General features: G+C 35.6%; 1 protein-coding gene across 3 annotated transcripts in view; it reads left to right on the top strand.

The window, feature by feature from the left end:
* The window catches only part of ENTREP2 (endosomal transmembrane epsin interactor 2), a 145,630-nt gene that overhangs the window by 60,610 nt on the left and 58,782 nt on the right, over nt 1-26,238 (top strand). For all 3 annotated transcript variants that reach the window (XM_074838002.1, XM_074838001.1, XM_074838000.1), the window contains exon 2: nt 2,018-2,074. In XM_074838002.1, coding sequence (XP_074694103.1) covers nt 2,018-2,074 — 57 coding nt within the window. The remainder of the gene's footprint in view (nt 1-2,017; nt 2,075-26,238) is intronic.

Raw genomic sequence — 26,238 nt, 5'->3', positions numbered from 1 at the left:
TGACTCTGAACATACGACTTGGCAACTGAGAAATACTGGCTTATGTATGAATATTTTATGTATCAATACATACTCCATTTTGGAAGGCAATTTCTTATTTTTCCTAAAGGGTTTTCTTTAATAACTTCACAATTTCAGCCATTCCATTTATTTAATTGAGAGCATGTTGCTGTCTAGCCTGCAGTCAAACTAGCTAACCCTGTCATTTTACCTTCTTGAGTGCAGTTTCACATTACAGGACTATCAGCCCAGGGACAGTTATCTTACAGCAATAATGAGCTAACGCAGCTGTGTGAGCAAATTTAATTAACTGCAAAAATGGAATTCTCAGCTTTTGCCTGGCTTGGCCAACATCCAGAAGTATGTAGCTGATATGTAGCTCTTATGCTGTAGAATACAAACTATGCACATTTGCACGTAGGGATTATCTGCATAGTCTTTGGTATCCATAACCTGATTTTGATTCACTTTTTACTGTATGTTTATGCCTTACCTGTTGCATCTGTACTTGGCTTAAAAACTAACATTGAGGTTTTACTGTGAAACCTCATCTGAGGTGGTTTTTTAATGGCATAGCTGCTAAAGAAAATATGAAAAGGTGCATTTTTCACTGTGCTGTCTTTCTGAATAATGATTTCAACAACTGTAACAGCTGTGGACATTATCAAGTTGTGAAATACGTTTGAAACACGCTCACAGTATGAATGTCCACAGACATAGTGAAAGCTTAAACCAGGCACTACACAACCCAGCTTCTCCATGTAACCAACATTTCTTTCTCCCACATTCACACCAAACATCAGTAGACAGTTTCCAGCCTGGTTCCCAGTACAGCGTACATTGCTTCTGTAGTGGCTAGATATAGATGCATTTTTAATTGTTATACTCTACTGTTATACTTAAATGATTGCTAGTAAAGCATGACATACTGGGAGTGGTGACTTTCTGGCATTTGAATTTCAACCAACCTTGCATATAATTTCATGGAAAAGGGTATTTGTTAGCTTCTGGGCTTCCTCTCTTTCGAATATCAAAGGTCTGTAGAGAGCAATAGTGATATTAGAGCTTAATCTAAATGATTGCAGGAGGATTTCATAGCAATTGTATGAGGCTAGCTAAGTATACAAGGTAGCAAGTATACAGGCTAGCTAGGTATTCATCTTTACACAAGCTGATGTGAAAAAAGTACACTGCAGAATTATGAAATAAATACATCCTGCATTCTTTTCTCTGCATTTTGTGTTCTAGTTTCCTAATTTTTTAAATTAAATGTACTAATGAAAAGGTTCCTCCCCACCTTTGTTTTTGCACCCCAGGGCCAATATCCTTCAATCCATTGCTCCAATTTCCATCTCTCTTTTCCTCTCTCTGTTTTTAACTGGTGTCTCAACTGTAACTTGCATGTTATTTTAAAGTACATAAGGTCAGCATAGGTGTATCAAGATCTGTATTCTGCTTGCTTTTGGCTGGTAGTGAAGGAGGTAATGCATCTGTATGTTAAATATAGGTTTTAAATGATTGTATATGGGCTTTTTCAAACATATGATCAAGCAGTGTGGTTGTTTGGGTGGCTGGGTGGAACAAACAAAAAATCCCTTTTGCTACTTTAGCCGGATACCCTGGCTGATGTTGTGATTGTCCTATCTTTACTCCCCTTCTTGTGATCTAATTTTCGATGATGCTCAGAGACCACAAGAAAATTTACCCTAAACATTTATTCTCCTTTAGTGCTGATAACATTTGGGACTTGGAGAGATGTGTGAAGACCTGTTGTGATCTGATCAGAACTAATTGGATCTGGCAGCTGGGTTGAAATTTGTTTTAAAAACAGCTTAGTAGTACTTCTGTTTATTTTCAATTAAGAATAAAATGAAAACATTATCTTTTTAGCAGGCTGTTCCCAGCACTCTGAAAATACACATCATGATTGTGTATTAAACATCTTAATATTATTATTTTTTAATGATACTGGTATAAATCCCATGTCTCTTTGGTGACTCTTCTCTCTTTATTACAGGTACTGTTGTCAGGATTGATTGGTGTTGTTTCGTGGAAGAGGCCCCTTTCACTTGTGGTGAGTGGCAATGTGGCTTTAGTCATGTCATACAGACTTTACATAAGTGACTAAAGGATTCTTTAGAAGTAACTGCCAGTGGTTTCGTCTTTATGTAGAAGCCTAATAGCCTCTGGGGATGATTTTCCAGTGCGTTATGTATGCTAATATTTATAAACACTTAATAGAAAAATTTGGGGACTTTGAGGTTGTATTACATAATCAATTTAGGTGACAACAATATTTTTCTTCTACCTCTACTTAAGTCACTATTGTTCTAGACAAACAAACTATTGTTATGGCAAAAAAGCATATTCCAGATTAGTAGCTGCTGTTCTTTGTCTGTAACAACACATGTTACTATGTTACACAAGCACACTTTTTCAAAGGCAACATTTACCTGCTAATACATCCTTATGGACAGAGTCATCTCACCTTTTAGTAAGATTGCTTTGAATCTAATATTGCTTTGTGTTAATAGGTTAATTGAACTCTATTAGCATGCATATACAAAGCATAAATTACTTTTCATTATTAAGTAACTACATGAATCTCACAACAGAATACATAATGTAGCTGAAAATTGTTTTACAGACAAAGAACAGCAGCTACTAATCTGGAATATGCTTTCTTGCCATCCAGATAATTGGTTAAAAAGATTTCTCTGAAGTGCAATTTTAGACAAAGGTAAGTTAAATGCAAAGATAAATGCACACCAGTAGTTCGTTTGTCTAGAACAATAGTGACAGACTAAGCACTTTTCTAAGTTCAATATTAATTTTTAAAACATATTCATAAACAGATTATTTGTGACATAGTTAATACTAAAGAAAGTTCCAAGAAAAAAGAATATAATGGAAAGTAATACAAGTCTTTCCATTTCATAATAAGAATAAGCCTAATTGGAACTTCAGGTATATCTTTCAGTATTATGAACTTAAGCAGTAGTATTAGAGGTTCTGATTTTTTTTCTTTCCCTTTCCATAATTCACTTTTCATTGTTATTAAAGAAAGGACAGATTGAGTTTGTATTGATTTACTGGTTGGTGTTTTTACCAACAGATGAACTTTATATGATGTAGAAAGCTGCCTGATGGCAAGATAAATGTGCCCAAAATGAGGTCAAAGTGAAGCAAATTAGTGAAACTAATGAGTGTCCATGAGAAAGATATCAGGCAGGTTTCTGGAGTAATACAAAAAAGCACCATTTTTTTTTTTTACCATTGATGAGCAGGGAGAGCTTTCACATTAGAACATATCAAAAGAGTGATATGATATGAATGGATACTCATCAAGTAAAAATATTCAGAATTTCAAAGACTTTTCTGTTTAATTTTTTAAAAACAAACAAACAATGAAAGTGTATATGAGAATACACGGACAGAATGGTAGTGGTCATTTGGTTGTCCCAGTATTTCTCTGGTTATCTCTTGCTGGGCAGGAGCAGAAAGAAGGGGAGCAAACTATTTTTTTCCTGGTGTTGTCAAAAAGGAGCATGGCTCAAAATGCTGATTTCTCCATTAGTCTGTCAGTAATGTAGTTCCTTACTGGAGATTTTGCAGGCTTGCAGTGTTGTTTAGAGTAAGGATATGTATCTCTGGGTAAAAATTGGACTAACTTTCTGCTCAGTGTTATGACAAATAGCTGGCATACCTGGTTTTATTCCAATATATTTTATTCTATCTTATGGGCTTTGTTAATAATAATTCTCTACCTGGTACCTGGGAACGCTGCCTCTTTGATTGCATAGAACTAAATAGAATTGTAATAGTATTACCTATTAGAAATACTTCAAAAGAAAAAGTTCTCCTGACAGTGAAAGAATTATGAAGGTGTATGTTTGGTACCAAAATCTCATTTCATTTTCATTTGTGTTACACTTTACTGCTCACATATTACAAACTATTAAAACTAAAATAATTCCTCTGGATTGAGTGCTTTACAACTGTGAAATCTAAGTAAACCTAAGACTTTTCTAAATAGTTGCTCATAAGCAACTGTAATTGGAGTCATTGAAATAAACTATATTCATGCATCAGAAATGTTATTCAGACCTATAGAGATTTGTCTTTGATTCCTGAACACTTGCATATTGTAAATTCAGCCAGGCTTTCAGGTATTGATTCATTCAGTGAAATGTAAATAGGCAGTCATGGTCAGTATCATTCAAGGAAATAAATATAGAAGGGAAAAAATAGTAAATGGTAGCAGAATACTCTCAGAACAGCTCACCTTCCTAAAATTTGCTCTAGGAAATTATTTATTTCCAAGAGTAAGCTTAGTGCTCATGAGCTAGATCCTGATAGGGGTTTTTTCTGTATTGGCACTTGGTGGTGGTATAACAATCAGTTGGAGGAATAAGGGGCAGTGATGATGTTTTTTGCCTCTGTGTGTGATTAAGCTGTGCAATAGCCAGTGTTAATAGTTTTGCAGTGGCTACATAATGTCTGTTTTGCCTTGCTGAATTGTAAATACCTTTTAGCAGTTGAAACCCACATGTGCAGCATGACTATTTGTTCTGATTAAGCAATTAATACATTATTAACTTTACAACCTCATAGCACAAAGTGCCATCAACATGCTAATGAGTCATTTTTTTTGTGATCTGTTATACGATACATATGCAAAATACATATGGTCAATAATTACTTTTAACCTAATTTATAGTATTATAAACAACTATATAATCAATTACAATATACATGTCTTTTTGTTGCAGCGTGCTACAAAATCTGGCATTGTAAAAAGCAATAACAAAAAGAAAGATAGCTTTATCATTTGGAGCCATGAGTAAAGTTTTATAAAATTAAACTGTACACCATCGGTGATGTTCTGAAAATTGGTGAAACTGATGATATTTTAAGGTGCTAGTTTCCTGATTTTTTGGATTTGTGACTAAAACAGGGTTGATAATACACCAGTGTTTTGGCTATTGCAGAGCAGTACTTGCACAGTGTCAAGGTTTTCTTTTTTTCCCACTCTGCATCACTTGCTTTGTTTTTTTCCTTCCTCTTTCTTTCGCTTATTAAACTATCTTTATCTTGATCCACAAGTTTTCACACTTTTGCTCTTCAATTCTCTTCCTGTCCTGCTGCAAGGGGGAGTGAGCGAACATCTGTGTGCTGCTTAGCTGCAGGCCAGGGCCAACCCCTCATACTACTGATTCTGGTTTGCTCATCACTGTACTCATGCAATTTTTTTCACAGATGTAGTGTCTTTTCTTTGCAAGTTTATTATTTTCAGCAGGCAAAAAGAGGAAGTTGAAGAAGCAAGAAACACAAATAGTAGTTCATCAACCCTTAACTTCTGACTGTATCTTACCAGAAATGTGTTAGTAGTATCGGTATAGAAATGAGTGGGTGGTTGCATAGTTTAACACCTTGGAACCAAAGTCAAAACTGAGCATAGTTGTGTATTTCCGAGACATTAGCATGAGTGGTGGTTTTGTGTTACACATTCAGTAGAAATTTTACAAATGTGTATGCACTAAGGAAATTTTACTGTGATGTTAATGTGCAGAAATTTAATTACACATAAAACTTCTCATGCTAAAGTGTCTTTGCACAGCTTAATTATCTGAATAATTCACCAGATTTTGTTAATCTGAATTTTATTGCTCACTACCTAGCTATCAGTTACTTATGTTGCCAAAATGCTTTATATATACAAGGAATCAGTGTCTGTTATCAAAGCAGTATTTACATTTACCAGAGGAGACACCTGGGCAAAGGAGCTCATTAAATTGTTTATGCATTAATTTTGAACAGTATTTTCCATATATTTCCGATATTTCCTCATTAAGCTTTCTATTTTAATTACAAAAATTCAGAGAATTTGTAGTGCTTTGGAGAAATCTTTCGAGAGTCTCTTATTTGGAAACTAAGTGCTGGCTGTCAGTACCACCGCTTAAGGTTAAAATGCTGTGCTAAAATAGGAATTTGTTTCCTTGTGGTATATGGAAGTGTCTTCAAATTGGGGAGAGCTTGTGTAGCTCCTGAGGTTGAATTACCTTGTACAAAACTTTAAACTGTGCAGTGAGATTATTTTTCTGTTACAGTCTATGGTAATTGCAAATCTGTTTGTGCTAAGGAGATTAATTCAGCCTCTGAATTGAGTAGAAAGCTTCTCTGTTGCCATCTGGCATTTGGGTGATCCCAGAAAAATATTTTTATATTTCTAACTGAAAGCTTTTACAATAAACTGATAGATTTAATATTTATTTTCAAGGAACAGAAGCCTATTTTTTTTTTAATGTCTATGAATGTCAGTGAACACAACACAATACTTATTAATAAATGATCTGGATTACTCAGAATAGCTGTTTAAAAGCATTTCCTGTGAAATCTGCATTCCAGATACAGTTCCATGCATCAGCGAACGTGCAAACCTGTGCATGTACCTTTAGTAACTATCCTGGGTATAAAGGCTCAAAAGTCTGGTCTGTACATTTGTTTCTCAGGATGTTTTCCGATTTCTTTCTTTTGGCTTAAATGGAAGGGGACACTCTGTTTTCAATGCATTATCCCTTCAAATGAACCATTGCTTCATGCTTTTTTTCCTTTTTCTTTCTTTTTTTTTTTTTTTTGATAAGCAGATAGGATTTTCATCATTTAAGAAAAATAAGAGGCATCATCCTAAATAGCAGCAGTTCAACCTGCACATCAGGCACAAGGATGAACTGCTGTGCAAGGTCTCAGACTGCACCTGTGGTAAGAATCAGTCAAATACCAAACTGACTTTGTTAGAAGATACTTGCCTTGGGCCAGCTTGGTAGTTTGTTGCAAAATGAGAGACTTTCTTTCTAGAAGTCCTGTGAGAAACTTGAACTATTTGAATATCAGACTTACATCAGTTCTTTTTTCAGTAAAAGTCAGTAGAAAAAGATCTATACCTATTGCAGAAATTATTAATAATTTTAAATAAATACATCCACATATACACTTACCCCACAAGATGCATAGATATGTAAAACTGGTCCAAAAGTTTCCTCATTGATTATGTCCTATCACTAGATATCATTGCTGAGTGTAGCAGAAGCAACCAAACTCCAGGAAACAGATGATACATAAAATGTATAGAAATAACATATAAGGAAATTTCCCATATTCTTCTCAGTGATGTGGGGTGTTGATATGTTCCTGGCCATACTACTTAACCTGAGGTCCTGGAGTAGCTTAAGTGATGAGACATGTGTTTTTAAACTCTGGTAAGAGAATTTACAGCCTCTTTTCAGATGAAATCTGATTGAAATTTTTGCATTGAAAACAACAAAAAGGTATTTTTATTTTTTTCCTCCCAAGCAGAGATTTGTTTTTGGCAACTGGAATAAATAGGTAATCTATGTAGTGGAGAGGCAATGTTAGCATAAATGAGTCAAAACTGTAAGAGAAAAATAAGTAAAAAAATGCACACCCTGGAAGAATGGCAGAGTCTAAATGCATCCATCACCTTGCATGTCATTGTTGGCTTTGATACTTGTGTGATGTTGAGATGAGATGCAGAATATCACTCTGCTTTAACATATCCCCTGATCACTCTGCAGTATCATTTCAGCATGTGTATTCTTTGAATTCATTGATAAAGATGTTCATTAGGAACCTTGCTATTAGGCAGTCTTCTTTGAGGCTGAAGCATTAGTATACAGGTTAACAAAACACTGGGTAGAAACAACTGTATCTTATATACCAGACTTTTGCAAAGTTTCTGATAAATTGGGATATGGTTGAATGCTGAGTGTTGGTCGCTTTCAGAAAGAAACTTGGAAAGCTGTAATTGCTTCTACTTGCAAAGCAAATCCAGTGCTGGTCAACAAAGTAGCTCTTCTAATATAAAGTTGTAAATTTTTCTCAGAGCTGGTGTGGACTGGAGTGTGAACCCAGGCTTTGAAATTGAGAGCAGAATGTTTTTCTTTGACCTCTTTTCTAGGAACATGGAAGGAAAATACTCAAATTCAGAGGAGCTGAATGCTAAATCAAGGGGAAAATAAAGGCAGAGGACTAGGATAGGAAGGAGGAATTAAAATGTGAGTCTGGCAACATGAGGGAGACTGAGATCAAAAGCTGTTGAGAAGAACAGCACCTAGATGAGGAGAGAGGAGTGAACCAAAAGCATGTCAATCAGAAATCACACAATGGAATCTCTGATTTTTCAGTGTGATTCAGTGCCATAAGCACCATAACTAATTAATCCTGACCTACAGATTTCTATCTTAGGTTTGAATTACTTCAGTGAAGTGTGAGCTGTAAATAATCTTTTCCTATAGTTGAGACGTAGTTCAGTTTTGTCTCTTCCCTTCCTCTTCTCCCCTTCACTGAGGGTTAGTTGTATAAAGCACTAACACGGCTATACTGCTCTGGTAACCAAAACAGGTCAACTGTCTCTGCATACTACTGCGGTGTGACTGTAGTTACACTAGACCAAAAGTCTGTGAGACAGAAAGTCTGTGAGACAGAATCTAAAAATGAGGTTAATGTATTTATTGATAACTAGGATACCAGGTTACATCCGTTTGAAAGCAGATTTAAAATATATTTCTTTTTCTGTCAAAGCTGCTCTGTTTGTTAGTTATTCCAAGCAGATTCTCAAATAGCGCAGTTAAACTGGAATGATTTTTTTTTCTTTTTTTTTTTTTTTTTTTGGTAGTAAAGTCTCTTTCCTTATTTAAAGAAACAATCATCCACCAAACCAGGCTGGTGAATATCAGATTTTGGGGCCTTTTCAATCAGCCAGTAACTGTCATTCTTTAATTCCTGCTCCTTCCTTATTCGCTTCCAAGGATGTATGTACCTTTCCTACCCTGGTTCTAGTAACTGGGCCAGCGGTCTGTAGGAGACTTCTTGAGAGAAATACAAGTACTTGCCATTTATCTGTCTACATTCCAGCATCCGATGTGAAATGCACAGCAGAAGCTGTGGATCTCTTTTGTGTCTTTTCATGTTGAATTTGGGTTGCTAAGTGTTCAGATGCTCCAAGGAGGGCATTTTTAATTTACTGAATGCTGTTCTTAGACTGGAGACTTTAGTGAAAAGAGCAGCTGAAGAGGAATAGGAACAGAACTGCAACCAAACAGGTCTGCTTTAGGCATCTTTAGCTGAATCCCAATTGAGCCATTCCCACAAAAGTTGGTTATAGGTCTTTCAAATTTTTCATTTTCCTCAGCTTCTGGCAGCAGTTAAAGTTTCAGTAGTAGCAGGATAACCACAATGTTTACTCTTTCCTTTTCATTAGGGTATTTTTATGCTCTATGTGCAAATTTTAATTTCCAAATACTTGAACTGTATGAGAAACAAATGGGGATTTCTTAGGGTTTTGTTACATAAATTACCTTGATAAATAACATAGCTAGGTAAAAATTATAAATATATAGATATACTATATTTAGTGACTAGTTTTGGCTGTACTTGTGCTGGTTTTTGTGTTTTGTTTTTTCTGTGAAGATTCAAGTGATCAGATTTTACTGGAGCTCTTCTCAGAAAGTAGATTTCAAAGATATTTGTAAAAGATATGTGTAATTTTAGATGTGCATATGAAGGAATGAACCCTAGTGATGTTTGCAGTGAATTCACTTATTCAGAAAATAGAAGTTATCTGATCAACCACACTTTCACAATCCAGCTTGAACTTTGATATTTGTGATCAGTCTGTGGAAATTAGTAACATACAGTATTTTATTCACTATGCATTAACACGGTGCGATAAATTATGTTTTCTCCAAAACTCTAATAGTGCGGTTAAGCTTAATTTTATTCTTAGGTTAAAGTGCTACAACCTCTGGATGCCTTTTCAGGCTTTTTCTGATGTCCTTTTGAGGCCTTTTCTGATGGTATGCATGGATCATAAATGGAGTTCCCCCTAGGCAGGGAGTAACTTTGGGTGACTAGAAAGTAGTCTCTCAAATATTATGAGCTTTCCTATCTGAATCCTCCTGATAGATGTCTGTGCCTTAAATCAGAGGCTTTTGAGGGTTTTGTTTCATTTTCTTTCTAGAATGGGCCTTTTCTGAATCTTTGTTAGTTTTGGAACACTGTTATTGACTCATTTCTTCTGATTTAAGCCGTTGGTCTTGCATTTCTCCAGTCTTCCTCTCTATTAAACAAGTGTAAGTGGTGTACTTTAGTGCAACTTTTGGTTGCCAAAAAGAAGACCTTTTACATGTGTGCACGTGGGCTGGAATTTCCACCTGTGTCTCCTGCTCTGAGAGATGTTTTCCCAGTGTATGAACTGCTAGTTCAGGCTGTGAATTAATGCCTCTTGTTGGATTGAGTAAAGGATCTGGAAAGTGTGGTCTTCAAAGCTTGCAATTAGACTGTGTGTAGTCTCTGATTATATTCATGTCCCAGATTGCTTTTTGCATGTAGATTAACATAAATATTTAGATTTTTAAGTGTGCTGTCTCACCTATTGCTGTTTTTTCCCTAAGATGGCCAATTCCCTTCTTTCTTTTCTAGTATATGGAAACAACTGACAGAAACACCTAACCCCAGTGCTGTTTTATTAGCATATACCTGACAGAAGAGGAAAAAATGGAGAATGACCCAGTAAAGCTGTGAACTGGGAAAGAAACACTTGAGATGAAACAGAGCAAGTGAATCAAAGAAATCTTTATAAAGGGAAAGAAAAGGTGTCACAGAGTGAAGCATCTATTTAGAATGAACATTCTATGTTCCCTTTTACAGCTTAACACTTCTTACAGCTTTTTCTTGCCTGGGTCTGTCTGTCTGCATCTCTCCGTTACCCTTTCTACAAAGGCTGCCTGTTCCTGGGCCCAGCTGCCACCAGCTGTCACCCATGGCAGAATCTAGACTCCTCTGTTGAGCATCCATCTGCTAATTAGTTATCCCCAGTGGCAAAATTTTAAAAGACCACAAGCAGCTTTTCCTGAAGAGCAGACAAAGCCTGCTGGGGCATAACACTTGCCCCTTCCTAAACAAGCACATCTTAATTACCCTTAAACAGGGCCTTCTACTCCCCATCTGCTCCCACTGCATTGTGTTGCCATGGCAGCAGTTAATGCTAGCACAGTACCATGCAATAAGAAACTCTCACAGTTCAGTATCATTGCTGCTGCTTATAATGAAGAGTATAGTATGGGTGCTACATTTGCCTCTCTTCAGTCCATCAGTAATTCCCGTGTTCTCACATGCTTTCTAAATGTATCTGCTAATGGTTCTTCCATCTCATTTGCTCCTTCTTTTAGAAATGCAGGCTGCATCCCATCTGGTCCTGGAGTTTTTGGCAGCCTTTGCACAGTCTGATTTCTTCAACTCTTTCTTGGTGTGAGTCTGGTTTCCTTCAGCATTTCTTCTTCCTCCTTGGTAAATTAATCTTGGTTTCTGACATCTGCCTCACTTCCTTTGTAAGCACTGAGGAAAATAAATTATTTTTGTTTAGGGATGTCTCTGTCTTTCAGTAAAATACTTAGTTCATTCTTTAGAAGTCTGCAGTCATCTTTATTGTTCACTTTTTTGTTTATATGCTGGAAATGTTGCATTATTTGACTTTGCTTCCACAAGTGACTTTTCATTCAGTCTTGAGTAATTTTTTCACTTTATGGATATTTAAGTCCCTTTCCTGTTCTAAATTTTGTGTATAGCTTCTGACCATAAAGCCATAAGGAAGGAGTTAACTACCTCTAAACCCTGAGAATTGGTTATAACTTTATATTGTAGGCATGACTATGGCTAAATGCATTTTACAAGATGAGTAAGAAACGTTTAACCGTATCAGCACAAGAAAATTTGGGGCATTTCAAGGACTAGATACAAGTATAGAAATGTTAAAGGGCTAAAGAATGAGCCACTCATTTTATAAAATTATACATTCATAAAAAGGAACAAATCTAATTGTTAATGTGTATTTTGTAAAGTATTTGAGATGAGCAGCAAGAGCACATTGTTTACTTTGAGTGATATTTCATGACAGTGCAGGCAGACATATCAAGTGGAGAAAACTGCTAAGGGAAAGCAAGCTCCTAATTCTCAAAGCAGAGTGAACATTAAGTCTAAGATACCTTAAATTTATTATTACTCTTGGTATTATGGCAAGTAAAACTCTGTACTTGCATTTTTCTAACATGAATGATAATGACCAAAAAAATGATTTTATCACAAGAACAAACCTATTTACACCATGGAGAAAAGGATTTTGTGACAGTTACTAGGAAATGTGAAATGTTTGAGGGACTCGGGAGAGAACAAAACCAGTAGAGGGAGAGAATAGTGGGGGTTTTGCTGTGTTTTGTTTGTTTATTTTTTTAAACAAGTAAGAATAATAATGATGCTGAATATTCAAAAATGAAGTTGTTTCAACTCCAGCATTTTCATTAACAGCTGTAGAGGTTTCTGAAAATAGCAAAAAGTAGTAAGACAATTCATTGCACTTTATCAGAAGTTGTGTGGAGATGTTGGAGAGAGAAGTGATACCTTTAGTTTTCAGATTATAAAAATGAAATATCAATACTTTGGACCCTGATAATTGATGTAAGTGCAAAAAATTTGGAAGCACTGAAGGGTTTCCAAACTCAAAAGAAGCCAGATACAAGCTCTGAGAGTAAAGGAGTCAATGTGTTTTAAAACTGTAAATACGTATATTGAGCAAAATATGCAAAACCAACTTCTTGTAATAGTTTTTCACATTTCCACTAGTTTTGGCATCTCTGCCCTGTAGGGTACCAATACAAAAGTGATTACACACAGCATAATGTAGAAGCGGATTGATAATAGAAGCAAATGCTCTTGTGATGTGTGGTTTCATTTCCTACTGAATTCCTACAGCTACTAGATTTAGACTTCCACTGAATTCAGTTGATCCCTGTTTATTTACAGTTTAAAAAGCATAATCATTGCAGAAGATTATAAACTGATGACTTAAAATGACTTAGACTTACCTGGATCCCAGATTGGGAAAACTTGTTTATGTTTTAACCCTTTAGTTGCTCATATATTGCAATGTTTAGTTGCTCAGTGTTGCAAAATCTTTGCATTGAAAAGCTGCACAAATCTATAATAATACAAACAGAAATAGACCACATTCAGTTGGATGCTATGCTTTCTATTTCTACACCATAAAATAATATGGTTTTAGAGCTGAAATTATATAGTTTGTCTCTAAATATGTAGTTAAACACTGTTCAAAACAAAGTTTTTCTCCATTTTATCACATTTCGTATTTTATTAGGATTTTCATTCAAAAGGATCTGTTCAATCCTCTCATCATTGTTGTAATACTGTTTCATATTAGGAAAGGAAAAGACCAATATCTATAAATAATATAGGTGTATCTATTCAAAAATAGAAGTGCAAAAGCATTTTAACACTTTTTAAAATATGGGATCTAACGTAGTGTTAGATAGAACCAGGCAGTGATTGGTTTTCTAACATACAGAAGATTTTATATAGCTATGAACAGCAGTAATAATAATTTGTCCATATCTATGCCATAAGATGCTTAATTCTAAAGTATATGTATCTATTTTGTGCTCAGAAAAGAGTCTGTACATCCTATCATCCAAAGAAACATAGTAAACAACGATGTTTCATTTAGCTTCTCCTAAATGTGTTTGTTTTCAAATGTTTTATGGTTACGTACAAATTTTCTACTAAATACATGACTTTTATTCACCAGAAGTAAAGAATTTTATCTCTTTGGGGGTGGGGAGGGATAAACTAAACAGACTGTGCAAACTGTTATCAAATAAACAAAAAACCAATCACCACCCCAAAAAACAGTTCTCATCTTCTGAACTGGCTGGACTTTAAGCTTGATACAGTCACACTCTTCAGGACAGTGCTGTATGTGATCAAATAGAGCCACCTCTAAAAAGGGGTGGGGGGGAAGGAGAAGGATGTCTTTTCTGTTCCAAGACAGTAAACAGTGAAAATTGTCCTCTCAGAGTATTCCAGAGCCTTGAACTCCCTGTGTGCGTGTGGCAATGAAACAAATTGACTGCTGCCTCTGAGATGCCGCAATAGTGGCTTTATTCTGCAGAGGCCCATGAAGATACTAAATCCTTTAAGCTCCTGTAATTTCTGTTCCCAGTATGGCAGGGGAATGGACATGGACAGCACAGCCAGAAGGTCAGAAGCAGTCTTTTAGCTTTTTTTTTTTTTTTTAAACCTGTGATTTTACAGGTGTTCTCTCTTTGCTGATTTCCATAGCATTACATTGATTTCCATAAGCATTACAGTATTGAAAGCTGATTAAAAGAAAAAATAATTGAGTCTTTTGATTTATTTTGATCTGTCTTCAGCTGCTATGTTTGGCCATCAGCCTAGCTTGTTTATTAATACTGTTACCATGTTTGGTCTCCTTGAAGAGCAATGTAATTAAAAAGTGTATTTGTTGATATATTTTTATTTCTGTTTGAGTTGAAGATGGATTAGGAGATGTCATTTCTTTTATCTTGGCATTTTTAATGAAAATTCAGCCCATCAGAATAATTCAATGGCTTTATTCTGTTTGAGAAGACCTGCAGTTTAGGGTAGTAAAAGTGACCACAGCATAGACATGTTTTTGAGTGTACTTCTAAATACAGAGATAGATGTATTGTGAAGTTACCAATCTCTCTTTCTCTCTCTGTTGTTTTGCTACATGATTTGCCAAAAAGGCTTTACTGTAATATCCACTACTAAAATTTGTAGTGGTGGCTATAAAGCCATACTGTATCTGCGTGTTTTGCATTCATATTATAATCCGTATAGTCATATCAACATTTTATGTATGAGTGACAGCTCTGAGGAATCAGTAGGAAAATGTTCATGTTTTCTGACGTAGTACTAGAAGAGTTGGAAATATGGGATAGTATATGTTAATCTGCTATATGTGTAAGAACCACAGTAGAGAATCAGTATTTCAGTTTGACTGGAGAAAAAGATTTGCTTCTTGTTAACAGAGCTTTATCTGCAATAGGAAAACATATACTGGTTTTCTCCGTTACTTTTTCAGACTGTTGAGAAAACAGCAAAAACCTGACTACTTTTTGCTAGAATGGTCCTTTTGTGTGAAAGTGTATACAACAGTAAAAAGGACCTGTGTAGAATGGCTCAAGACATTGTACGCTTTCTCTAATACTAAAGTATTAGAGATACATAGTATAGGCAGTCTGCCTGCCCTCTCCCTTTTGTTGTTCCCCTTCACAGAATCACAGAGTCATCTAGGTTGGAAAGGACCTTGAAGATCATCTAGTCCAACCGTTAACCTGGCACTGACAGTTCCCGACTACACCAGATCCCTCAGCGCTATGTCGACCCTACTCTTGAACCCCTCCAGGGATGGGGACTCCACCACCTCCCTGGGCAGCCCATTCCAACGCCCAACAACCTGTTCTGTAAAGAAATGCTTCCTAATACCTAGTCTAAACCTTTCCTGGCACAACTTGAGGCCACTACCTCTTGTCCTATCGCTTATTACTTGGTTAAAGAGACTCATCCCCCCCTCTCTGCACCCTCCTTTCAGGGAGTTGTAGAGGGCGATGAGGTCTCCCCTCAGCCTCCTCTTCTCCAGACTAAACAACCCCAGTTCCCTCAGCTGCTCCCCATCAGACCTGTGCTCCAGACCCTGCACCAGCTTCGTTGTGCTTCTCTGTACACGCTCGAGTAATTACCCTGATAAATTTTCACTTGCATATGAACAGAATGAAAGAGCAGAAGTTTATGCACAGAGCTAAAGAAATGTAGGGTGTACATTCACACAGACAGATACACAAACATGTCTGCAGTGCAGTATACTATAGGGATTGTGTGGGAGCGAAGGGAAGAGTGAACTGGTGTTAATAGGGCCCAGTGAGCCATGATGGGGTAATGTTGCTAGTAGCAAACAGTTCCGCCTCAGGTGATCAACATTAGGGTTTGTAGAGCAAAACATGTTGATTAGAGTTTACCTTGGGAAGGTGAGAAAAACCCCTGTGTTGGATGGGCCACTCCTGGGATCTAAAGAGTTGGAGTGGTCCTAGTGTCACAGTGGAGAAATAAGAAATCATCCTGCACACAGTGCTGAGTCATGTAGGAGAGGAAGCCTGGGAGGGAGAGCTGTCAATTTGATGCTGCTCTGCGGATCTTAGTCAGTGTAGACCATCTCTCTGCTGATCAGGTCTTTTTTAATGGTCATCAGCTTTTAATTGAACTGTTCTTCAGAACAGGTAAATAGAAATATATTGTTCATATAATTTTCCATGTCCTCCCAGTATAGGATTTTCTTCCATCATAAACAGTATATGCTATAATAACATAAAAATTAAATTCTGTTTCTAATCTAGGAGAAGAAAATTATGATAGGATGGGCTTGTTTTTTTCCATGTATGTAAAGGCAAAACTTGTGACTATATGTTTTTCATCCTCTGATTTGGATAACTGGAGTAAAGCTGCATCTGTATAGTAACACTGGAGCTGGCTAGCTGGGCAGCATGGAAAGTATTTGTTAAACTTCATATTTTGTTTTAGAATGGTGAGGAAACTAACGTGAAAAATTTATTTTAGATGAGATGAATTGCATTTGAAATGTTTTTATTCAAAAGTAGAATAAACATTTGCATGAATTACTATAAAGTATTTTGGGGGGGTGATGGATTTGCGGATGGATACCTCATTTTTTGTGCAATCAGAATTCGTGTGATTTCAGGGGGTTTTTTGTGCAACAGATGGAAGGAAATGCACTGTTATCCAAAGCAAATCTAATTATTTGTGCTTGCTGAAGAAAAATACTTTGATTTCAGTGGGATTTGTTTGCCAGGTGAATCCCAGTTTAGATCCTGAGCTAGGCATGCCTGTGATCAAGTGTTTGGCTTTCCTTACTACAGATGCTATAAAATCTCACACAACGTTATGGATTCAGTTCTACCTCAAATACATGAGTGAAGATCTTAGAAATTTTAAAGTTCATGTATTAATGGATCGCCATCCCGTTATTCTTGAGTCTTTCATAGAGATGTGTGTGCAGTTTTTCTTTAAACAGACAAAACTGTAATGAGGTTACATTAGAATTGAATTTGGAAAAACTGCTGTCCACATCAAAGCCTTGCTTCACAAACTCTCTGATACTCCAAATATTCATGTACTGTTGATGTAATTTAGCAGTCGTGGCTTGCTGACCTTGGTTACCTGACCAGAAGCCGCCTTCCTTAATGATAAAAGTAGAAGTATTCTGGTACGATAGCTTTCAGAGAGACCACACAACTATTCATTAATAAGAATAATTGCACATGAGTAGTTAATTGCTATTAATATTTTGGGAAAGCCAGATGCAAAATATTTGTGTATCTGACCTTTACAACCTGCTTCTCTCTAATTATTCTACTGCCAGGAAGGGCTGCTGGCATAGCCTTTTGATGCCTGTCCTTGTCAGCAGATCAACATGAGCTTTTATTTCCTCAGGGTATTCTGCTACAGATGTTATTGAAGGTTAATTTACATGGAGTAGCATTTCACCAGCACTTCCATGGAGGTGAATCCTTCCAGCAATGTGACACTTGCAAAATGTAATATGTTGTTTATATGGAAGACCCTATTAATGCAGCTGCTGTGGAAGTAAATTCAGTCTTACACAGATTTGTTTTGAACTTACTGAACTACTCGCACATTTTTTAAAAATATATTAATTTCTATTTACTGATTTAGGTGGCTGTTTTGTTTAAATATGGATTTTTTTGTTATATACAAAATGAATTTAGAAAAATGTCTTCTTTCCTAATCTAACCATGTTCTGCTGTTATAGAACATTTTTGAGAAATAGTATTTTACTAAATAATTTTTTAAAGTTTCAATTCTTACTTCCTCAGATAATATTGGAAAGAAAATTAAACTGGTATGGCTGACATAGTTGCAAGTTTTAAATCTGGCTTATGTGGTCAAAATTCTATTCAGAGAGCATTTACGTTTGAAGTGTTTGTGATCACACTGGATATAAACTCTGCTTTTTCCACCTGATTGTAGAGTTGGAGCAGTCATTTTTGAAGCATTTCAAATTGACAACATTTTGAGTAGCATTAAAATAGGTTATGCTGTTTGATTTCTTTCAAAGGTATATTTTAAGTTAATTTCATGTGCATGGATTTTTTTTATTTAGGGAAGCACTGGTGTACTAATGAAAATGTCAGTGATAAGAATTAGACAATATAAACTACTATATAAAATAATATTTTTGTCAAAAGGACTCCTGTTGAGTGCCTGCACATATAATAAAGATCATCCAATAAATTTTGTTGCAGTATTAACTGCAGATCATTGAAAAATTCTTTTGAGTGCTTATTTTCATGTAGCAAACTTTGAGGTTCTGTAGTGTACCAGCTGTTACTTCCCCTTGCCCTTTTAATAGATTATTTGACAAAACTTAAACTTGTTCTCTGTTGTGAAAATAATTGCCAGCAAACTTTGCTGTTAAAATTGCTGTTGGAAGTGTCAGGCATTACTTGAATACTTAAAGAGATAGCTTGAATTTTATCTGAAAAAAAGTAAAGCTTCTCTACTTGTTCCTCTCTTATATAGTAGTAGCCTGTAGGCCACTGATGTTAAGATCAGTATAAAATGCACTTTTCAAGTGAGTGAATGTGAAAAGAAGTATATCATATTGTCTCTTTTAAGTTTTAAATATATTTAACAGTATAATACAATATATTGTATATATGTATGATGTAATTATATAATTTATTATATTTATGCATGTTTGTGTATTTATTGGAAGCCCTGAAAGTTTGGATGCTCTGTAGTGAGGGTCAACATGCAGAATCTTAGAGAATTTGAGGGAACTAATTTCAGCATGTAAACATTTGGGGGGGTAAAGGTGTGTGTTTGTCACTCATGGAATAGATTGACACAATCAAATGCCTTATAGGCCCAAGGTTTCTAGCAGACACACAGAATCTATTAATTTCAGGAACCTTTGGTGCAGAGGTCTTGAAAGCAAATGGTAAGACTTTTAGTATGAATTTTCAAGAATTTTCATAAAGGTAATGCCTTTGCCTGATACGTGTTCATCCTCACATGGCAAATGGATGCCAGAGCAGTGCGGAGAGTATAAGGCTCCCTTTTGGAAAGGATCCTGTTGCAGTGTGGCTGCAAAATCCTTTTACTTTTTGCTTTGTCAGAATTTCTTCAGCTGTTGCTGCATTCAGCACCTTAGCAAAGGATGGAAAAATAGAAACAAATATGCCTAAAACCTGGAAGTTCTGTTGCTGTGGGGGAGAAGGGGGAGGACAAGAGAGGAATGGATTATTGTCAGGGCATGAAAAGGGTTTGAAACAGACTGAAAAGTTTTTTAGTTATCAAAATTAATTACTGCAGATCTAGATCTAGAAGTGTTTGCTGCCTTGCTAAGAGTGATAGGGAGACGATATAACTGGCAGGGCAACTAATAAAATTATCTATTTGGACTAAGCTTTTCATTTTCAAATAGGACTGAAAGTTATATGGCGCTTCATTCTCAAATTACAGCTCAAATACTCCATGAGCTATAAGATTCTGTATAGTAGCTTTTGTTCATGCTTCAGGGGAAAAATGCTTTCGTTACCAAGCTTCCTGGAATTACTCTTTGTACCTTCTAATGCACTTCAGAAAGGTGTAGATGTTGAAAGTGTTAATTAGAATCAAAATAGCAGGAAATGCTGAAGTATCTAGTTGTGACGAATTTCTACTTAATTAATGCTTCTGAGCTAAGAGCATGAGGGCTTTATTACTAAATCAGGCCCCCTGTTACACTTCCCTACAAAATATTAAAATATTAAAAGAGTAAATTGATACTGTTGTAATATAGCATTACAGAAATAACAAACACATATTACTGTATGTAGAATATAACAATGCTAAACTCAGTGTTGTGTTGCAGTCCTTTGATCATACTTGAGGAAATAATCTGTATGGCCATCAGAATTTCCACCTATGCAAATTGTCATTACTAATGGGGAATTTCTTGGAGGTATTGAATGGAATACTCTTCTTCTGAGATACTAGAGGAGCTTTGTTTTGATATAAATAAATCTTTTCCTTTATCGGTCACTCCTGTATACAGAGACAAGGTTGGGTTTTGGATTCTAGGGTTCTTGAAAAGCCCGGAAAGCAACTACCAAATCCCTATTATTATTGTTTTTATTTACTACACGGTGATGCAGAAGGAAACTGAGCTATTTCTTCTGGTTTTTAAATAGATGTTGTTCTGTGTGATGCAAATCCTATTGGTAACACATAGTGTCCCTTTCTGTGGTGCATTGTGCTCTTGTTGGTTGAAGCTGATTGCTACTCTAACAACAAATAAAATAGAGTAGGAAGGAGGCATAATTTTTCTTGCAAATTAAAACCAGTAGCATTTGTTATAATCTCAAATAGCATAATTTTTGAAGTTCTAGTTAGGTTTTTCCACAGAGAATTTTTATAAAGAAATATAGAAATGAAGATACAACCAAGCAACTAGTAATAAATTAATTAAATTACAAGATCTATTTGAATGAAAACAAGTTAATAGAACTGTATCGTGGTCAATAGAATAATGTACACTAAATTTAGAAGTTTTCATCTGAAATATTTAGCTTTGAAATTAGAAATTGTTACATGTATTTTAATATTTATACCAAGGTTTCAGCTTTCTCTTAAAAAGTTAAATAGCCTCATTAGACTGAGTCAAAAGGAATTTTATCTGGAGGAAATGTAATTTAATTTAATAATTACTAGAATTCAATGGGTTTATATATTTCAGGATAAAACAGAATATGATTTATGGTTCTTAACATAAAAGCACTAAAATCTTTAACCTCATGCTGTGTCACACAGCAGGGAATATTTCTGCCTATTTAATATAGAACATTGCTTTAGACTTAGAAAAAATATTTTTGTTCAAACCTTTATTTTAATTTAGGCAAAGGACATGGAATGCTGAATTAAACAGATCTGAAATGCCAACACTTTTTCACTATCAGTCTCTTATTGGCACATGTTGAGAAATAATTTTCAAAGTGATATATAATTGAGTCACGAAAGAAATGAATCTATTATGAGGCAAATAATGGGAAGCTAAATTTTGGGTTTTGTTGTGTACTTGCAAACCGTTAGTCAAAAGTGTTGGTTTGATTGCCATTTCTGTGTAGTAAGTTTTTTTAAATGGACTCATTTTAAAATTATGTGTGAGTTATCTATTTAGTTCTATAATCTGTACTTAAATGAAGTTTGAGTTTTATCTTCCGATATTTTTGTGTTGTGTACTTTATAGCTGAATAAATTACAAGAGCAGAAGTGATCAATAGAATCATATACTACAACCTCTTTAAATAACAGCCCAAATAACCTTGATCACAAACTGCAAACCTTCCTTTGAAATTGTGGCATAGTCCAAAATATTTCTTAAAATATTTCAAAAAATGATATCTAGTGTTGCCTTTGTGATGAACACTCCATTATGCTCATAGATACAGTATTCTAATGGTTAATAAGTCTTACTAAAAATCAGTACTTTAGTCTAAATTTGCCTAGTTTTGACTTCTGACTATTACTAACTGCTTGTGCTTCTTTTTACTTAGTTGAAGAACTGCGCTTTGTTTTTTGTTCATAGTAGGGCCTTGTGTTGGCCAGGGATTTGAGGTAGAGCTGTCTAGGCCTTCTATAGTGACCTGGGTAGAGAAGATCAATATGCTTTTAAAGCCAGTTTTTCTTGGCATATAAACTGTAATAGTTACCTTTTATAATGGAACTAGAGAAGAGAGGATAGAAATTCTTAAAGGGTTTTTCTATGAATCTTCTCAGAATCCAGGTAGCTTTGTGGGGAATCCTTGCTAGTTTGCTTTCCTCAGTAATTTTCCAAGTGGCAGGTTCATAACATGGTTTCTTCTGTCCTCTGTGCAACCTGGCTGCTACTGCCTGTTCCTCAAGCTCTGCTCCATGCAGAGACCCTCTGGCCCACATCTTTCAGTCCTAGCAATCTTCCCTGCCTTGAGTAAGCACAGTTGCTCACTAAAAGGAAGCTCATCTGGGACAGGCTCTACTTAACACAGGTTCTTCTTCATGCACATAGCACCACGCTGAACAGAAGTGAGAGACACTGCCCATCAAGTCTTTTTAGTCTATGGATTCTGTGATTTAAGAGATTTTTTTTTTTTCCATCTTACATTTCTGATTACAGAAGTGGGCAAAATTTGAGTGTATTTATTCTGAATTCTGTTTTCCTGAATGAATGATTTGAGAATACAGAAAACAACTGAATCAAATATATTGAAATATTAAAATATCACTTAGATCATTAAGATAAAATAATAATAGTAATAATTTAAATTATCATAATAATAACAACAGCAAAATATAATTACTACTACTTGATTTAATGAGAATTAATCCTGTATTCTTAGGGTTATATGTTGATAAATTTTTGAGTTCCTGCAAAGCTTCTGAAGGAACCGTTGGAAGAGTATATATACAGACTATTATCTGTTACTCAGTGTAACAGATCTTAAAACTTCATCATATTTATTATTAGGGATGTGATTATTTAGGGAAATAGGCAAGAAGAAATGTTAGTCTGAAATAAGGTAAGTTATGACTGTACAGTGCTTTACCCACTCACGTAAGTTTCCCATGAGCACACTATTAGCCATAAAAATGTTATTTATCCCTTGGTGAAATGAGATGAGCTGCTTGTCTGCATTGCGGGCAAAGAAAATGCACACGTGTTTATTGTGGAGAAGCTGACTTCACGGAAGAGTCAGAAATCTTCATATTAAATTCAGCATCTGACTGATCCAACAGGTAGTTTGTGTCTGTAGCCCAGATAATCTTGCCTTAACTTAGTATGGGCACAGCTGCTGATCTTACAGCTTCATAGTGCTTGGTGCTCATGAATTTTCAGTTTTGCTTCTGGTTGTGTCCTTCTGCATCTCTGTCTGGGAAACCGTAAATTCTGTAAAATAATCTGTGATAAATGTTACTATGTATAGACCATGTAAGCCAAAGCTTTGTGAGCAAAATACCATGGTGAAGTTTTTAATCTACTGATAACAGTACTTTACAAAGACAAGCACATTTGCTTCTGGCTATTCTTGCTGCTTTAGAAATCATAAATGTGTGTATTAAAATGTATATGTTTTAAACCACATTAAATATATGCATGCATATTCAATGTAGTTGGAAAAGTCTGTAGTATCTAATGTCAAACTACAGTGTCTCAAAAAACTTGCTTTCTACAAAGTATTTCAGTAATGTAAAAAAAAAAAAAAGTTAATTCAACAATGACTTTATGACCTTGCAGAGAACTACAGGACAGGAATTAACAGGAGAAAACTCATAGATGAAGTATTACAAGTCTTACAGAGGATTGGCAGTTTTTCAGAAGCAAGCTTAACATGTCAATTCCTGATTTTTCTCAACGTACATTACACAGTAGTGTTGAGTAATATGTTTCATCAGCACAGAAGGTAACATTTTCTAAGTGTTAGTGTCTTGACTATCAAAGCACGAAAACCATGAGGGGAAATAGTGATTGAAATGCCAGCAATGAAAAGAAAATCCTGTTTTGTACATATCTCCAAAATGAAAGTGTGAGGAATGAAATAAAAGCTTGCTTCTACAAATATGGTTTCATCTGATACAATATTTGCACTTTTGGAGGGCTTTAATTACATTGTATGTAGAGACTTCATCCTTGTAGTACTAAGTCATTCTTCAAACCATATTTAATGCGTGCTGTTCCTTTTTACTGTGCTCCTGATTTATTAATATGCAGTAGTTATTTTGCTTTATACATTTGCCTATTTTCTTCCATATAGCAGGCATAAAGGTATGTTCACCCCTTTGGTATAAGGTACTGAAAATGTAGGGATGCTACATATTTGATATAATTGCTTATGGCTAAAGTTTTCAGCCAGTCAGCTTTCACACAGTTGCTTTGATGTGAGGTTGTGTCTTATTTTGACATTCAGTTCAAAGTGAAAGTGCACACTACTCCTGGGGAGATGGCTCATTCTGGAATGGCTTATTCATCCTTGAAACTTTTTCTTCAAACACTTTAAGGGGCTTTGTAACAGAAAAATGCTCTATATGTGCTTTAGTCAGCAAACCAAATGGGTGTTTGCCCGCAAGAAGCGGTAGAGTAAGATTCAACACGTTGCCAAAAGAAACTTTTGAAGCTCACCAAGCTCAAGCTCACAAGGCTGGACCTGCAGAAATCTGGAGGAGGTCTTGATTTATGTAGTCTGGTACATAAGTTCTTGATTGATGCTTTTTGCAAATAGTTAATATGGTCAGATGCATGTAGGTACTTATGAAGTTATATGGCCTCAGAGTTCTCACTTCATATCTGTGGAAAAGGCAATCATTGAAGTAGCTTGCCTGAGGCCAAACGGCTAGTTATTAACAAAGCCAGAATGAGGAGACAGACCTGCTACCCTGTGAAATCTGTTTGTTCCTCTGGTATTACTTCCTTCCAGTGTTGCTTTGTACGTGAGTGTTGCTATATGAAAAAATATATGTAATAGGTATCCTGTGTATGACTTATTGCTTGTGGGGTAAATGCTACAGAGGAGAACTTAAAAGTTGAATTATGATAAATGCTGTATGACAGAGAAGTTCAATACTTGGCATTCAGTAATACACATAAAATGCTAGGTGTTATTAGGAAAGGTTACTAGGAAAGAAATACAGAACAAACCGTAGCATCTTGTTATGTATGTCACGGTTTAAACCCATGGTTTAAATGCTGAGTGTAGTTCCAATTACCTCATTGGAAAAGTGTAAGAGAAAGGTGACAGGAATAGTGATAGGTATGATGGTTCTGTCTTGAATAAGACAGATCCAATTTTACAAAAGGCATTACTGGCCTGGAAAAGGTCAATAGGATGTAATAATTCATAGTTTTTCTTAGCAAAAGGCACCAAATGAAATGGCAAGTTTTAGAACAAAGGAAGTATTTTTTGAGACGGCTCATTATGAGATCATGGAACCTGTTGTAAGGAAGCTAGTTTAACCATTATTTAACTAAACTTCATGCCTACAGTTTTGAAGCATCACTTCAGGCATTGGTTATCAGGAAGACATTACATGCATGAGAATTATCACTTCCAAAGTGCACGTTAACTTGTTACATCCCTCACTGAAAGATTTAGAGGTGTTCTTCTCTCTCTATAGGCATCAATTAGTTTTGGACCATGTCAAGTCCAGGTATGAGACCAGGTATATACTCAATCAGTGTTCACTGTTAACTGTGCTGGGTCTCAGTGTGTATCAGTATCATTACTGACAAAAGCCTTCATCCTTGACACCCACAGAAAATTGTTATTTGATGTGCTATTCAGGTTTTTATCTAGCACAATCTTTACAGAGAGCTGTGGGGATTAGGCTTCTGTTGGTGGAAGTGGTGTGTGGTTGACTTCACTTGGGGGGCTCTGATGGTCATCTCTGGGTAATTTGTGGTAACAGAGGAGGATAGTATTTAGAGTTATCCAGAAAGTGAATATTAATAACATGGAGAAGAAACCAGAGTTACTTCCCATTAGTTAAGAGTTCAGGAAGAGTTTTCTCTATGTATTCATCCTCTACCTCCATTCTTTTGAAGCTTGGACTTCTCTGATTCTTGCTTGGAAGGAAGCAATACAGTATGGTCTTCATGCAAATATGGAACAAAAAGAAGGGACAGTTAATGAACTGAAATATAGATATCCATTAGTTAATGGATGTTAGTTAATTAACATGTCATATCTCAGATGTTAATTAACACTTCCTATCTCAGAAGCATCCAGATACCAGTGTAGATGCAGGTTTCATACAGCTTCAGACTATCGGGTAATATGGTGGTTTTCAAAAGGTCTCTCTGCCGTATTCAAATGTGCATTTCATAGAATTAATCAAATAATAATATGTCCTTATCATATCTCTGTGAGGGTTTTTGGTATTGAAGTACTAAGTTAATTTCTGTTGTTGAAAAAGCATGACTGACCAGTATTGGAATAATCAAGATACCAGGAAGATAATTTTTTAATTGTATTTTTGTTCTATAAAATGTGAATGCAATGCATATTCATAGTTGCACTTTAGATCTTTTTGTGGGATGTTTCTCCATTTTGCCAAACTGCCTAAATTTTAGTATTGCTGCTGGAAATTCTTCCTTCCTAAAGGAGATTGCACTGTGGAAGTACTGAATAGTGTTCTAAAGCATAATATAATCAGTGTTTGTTTTCTTGCAATATGATTAACAACCATTTTGACACTGATTTAATCTGTGTATTAGTG

This window comes from Strix aluco, chromosome 12 (assembly GCF_031877795.1).
Source record: "Strix aluco isolate bStrAlu1 chromosome 12, bStrAlu1.hap1, whole genome shotgun sequence".
In the NCBI taxonomy this organism is placed as follows: Eukaryota; Metazoa; Chordata; class Aves; order Strigiformes; family Strigidae; genus Strix; species Strix aluco.
Note: the sequence above shows the minus strand (reverse complement) of the source record. Positions and strands in the feature narration are given on the sequence as shown.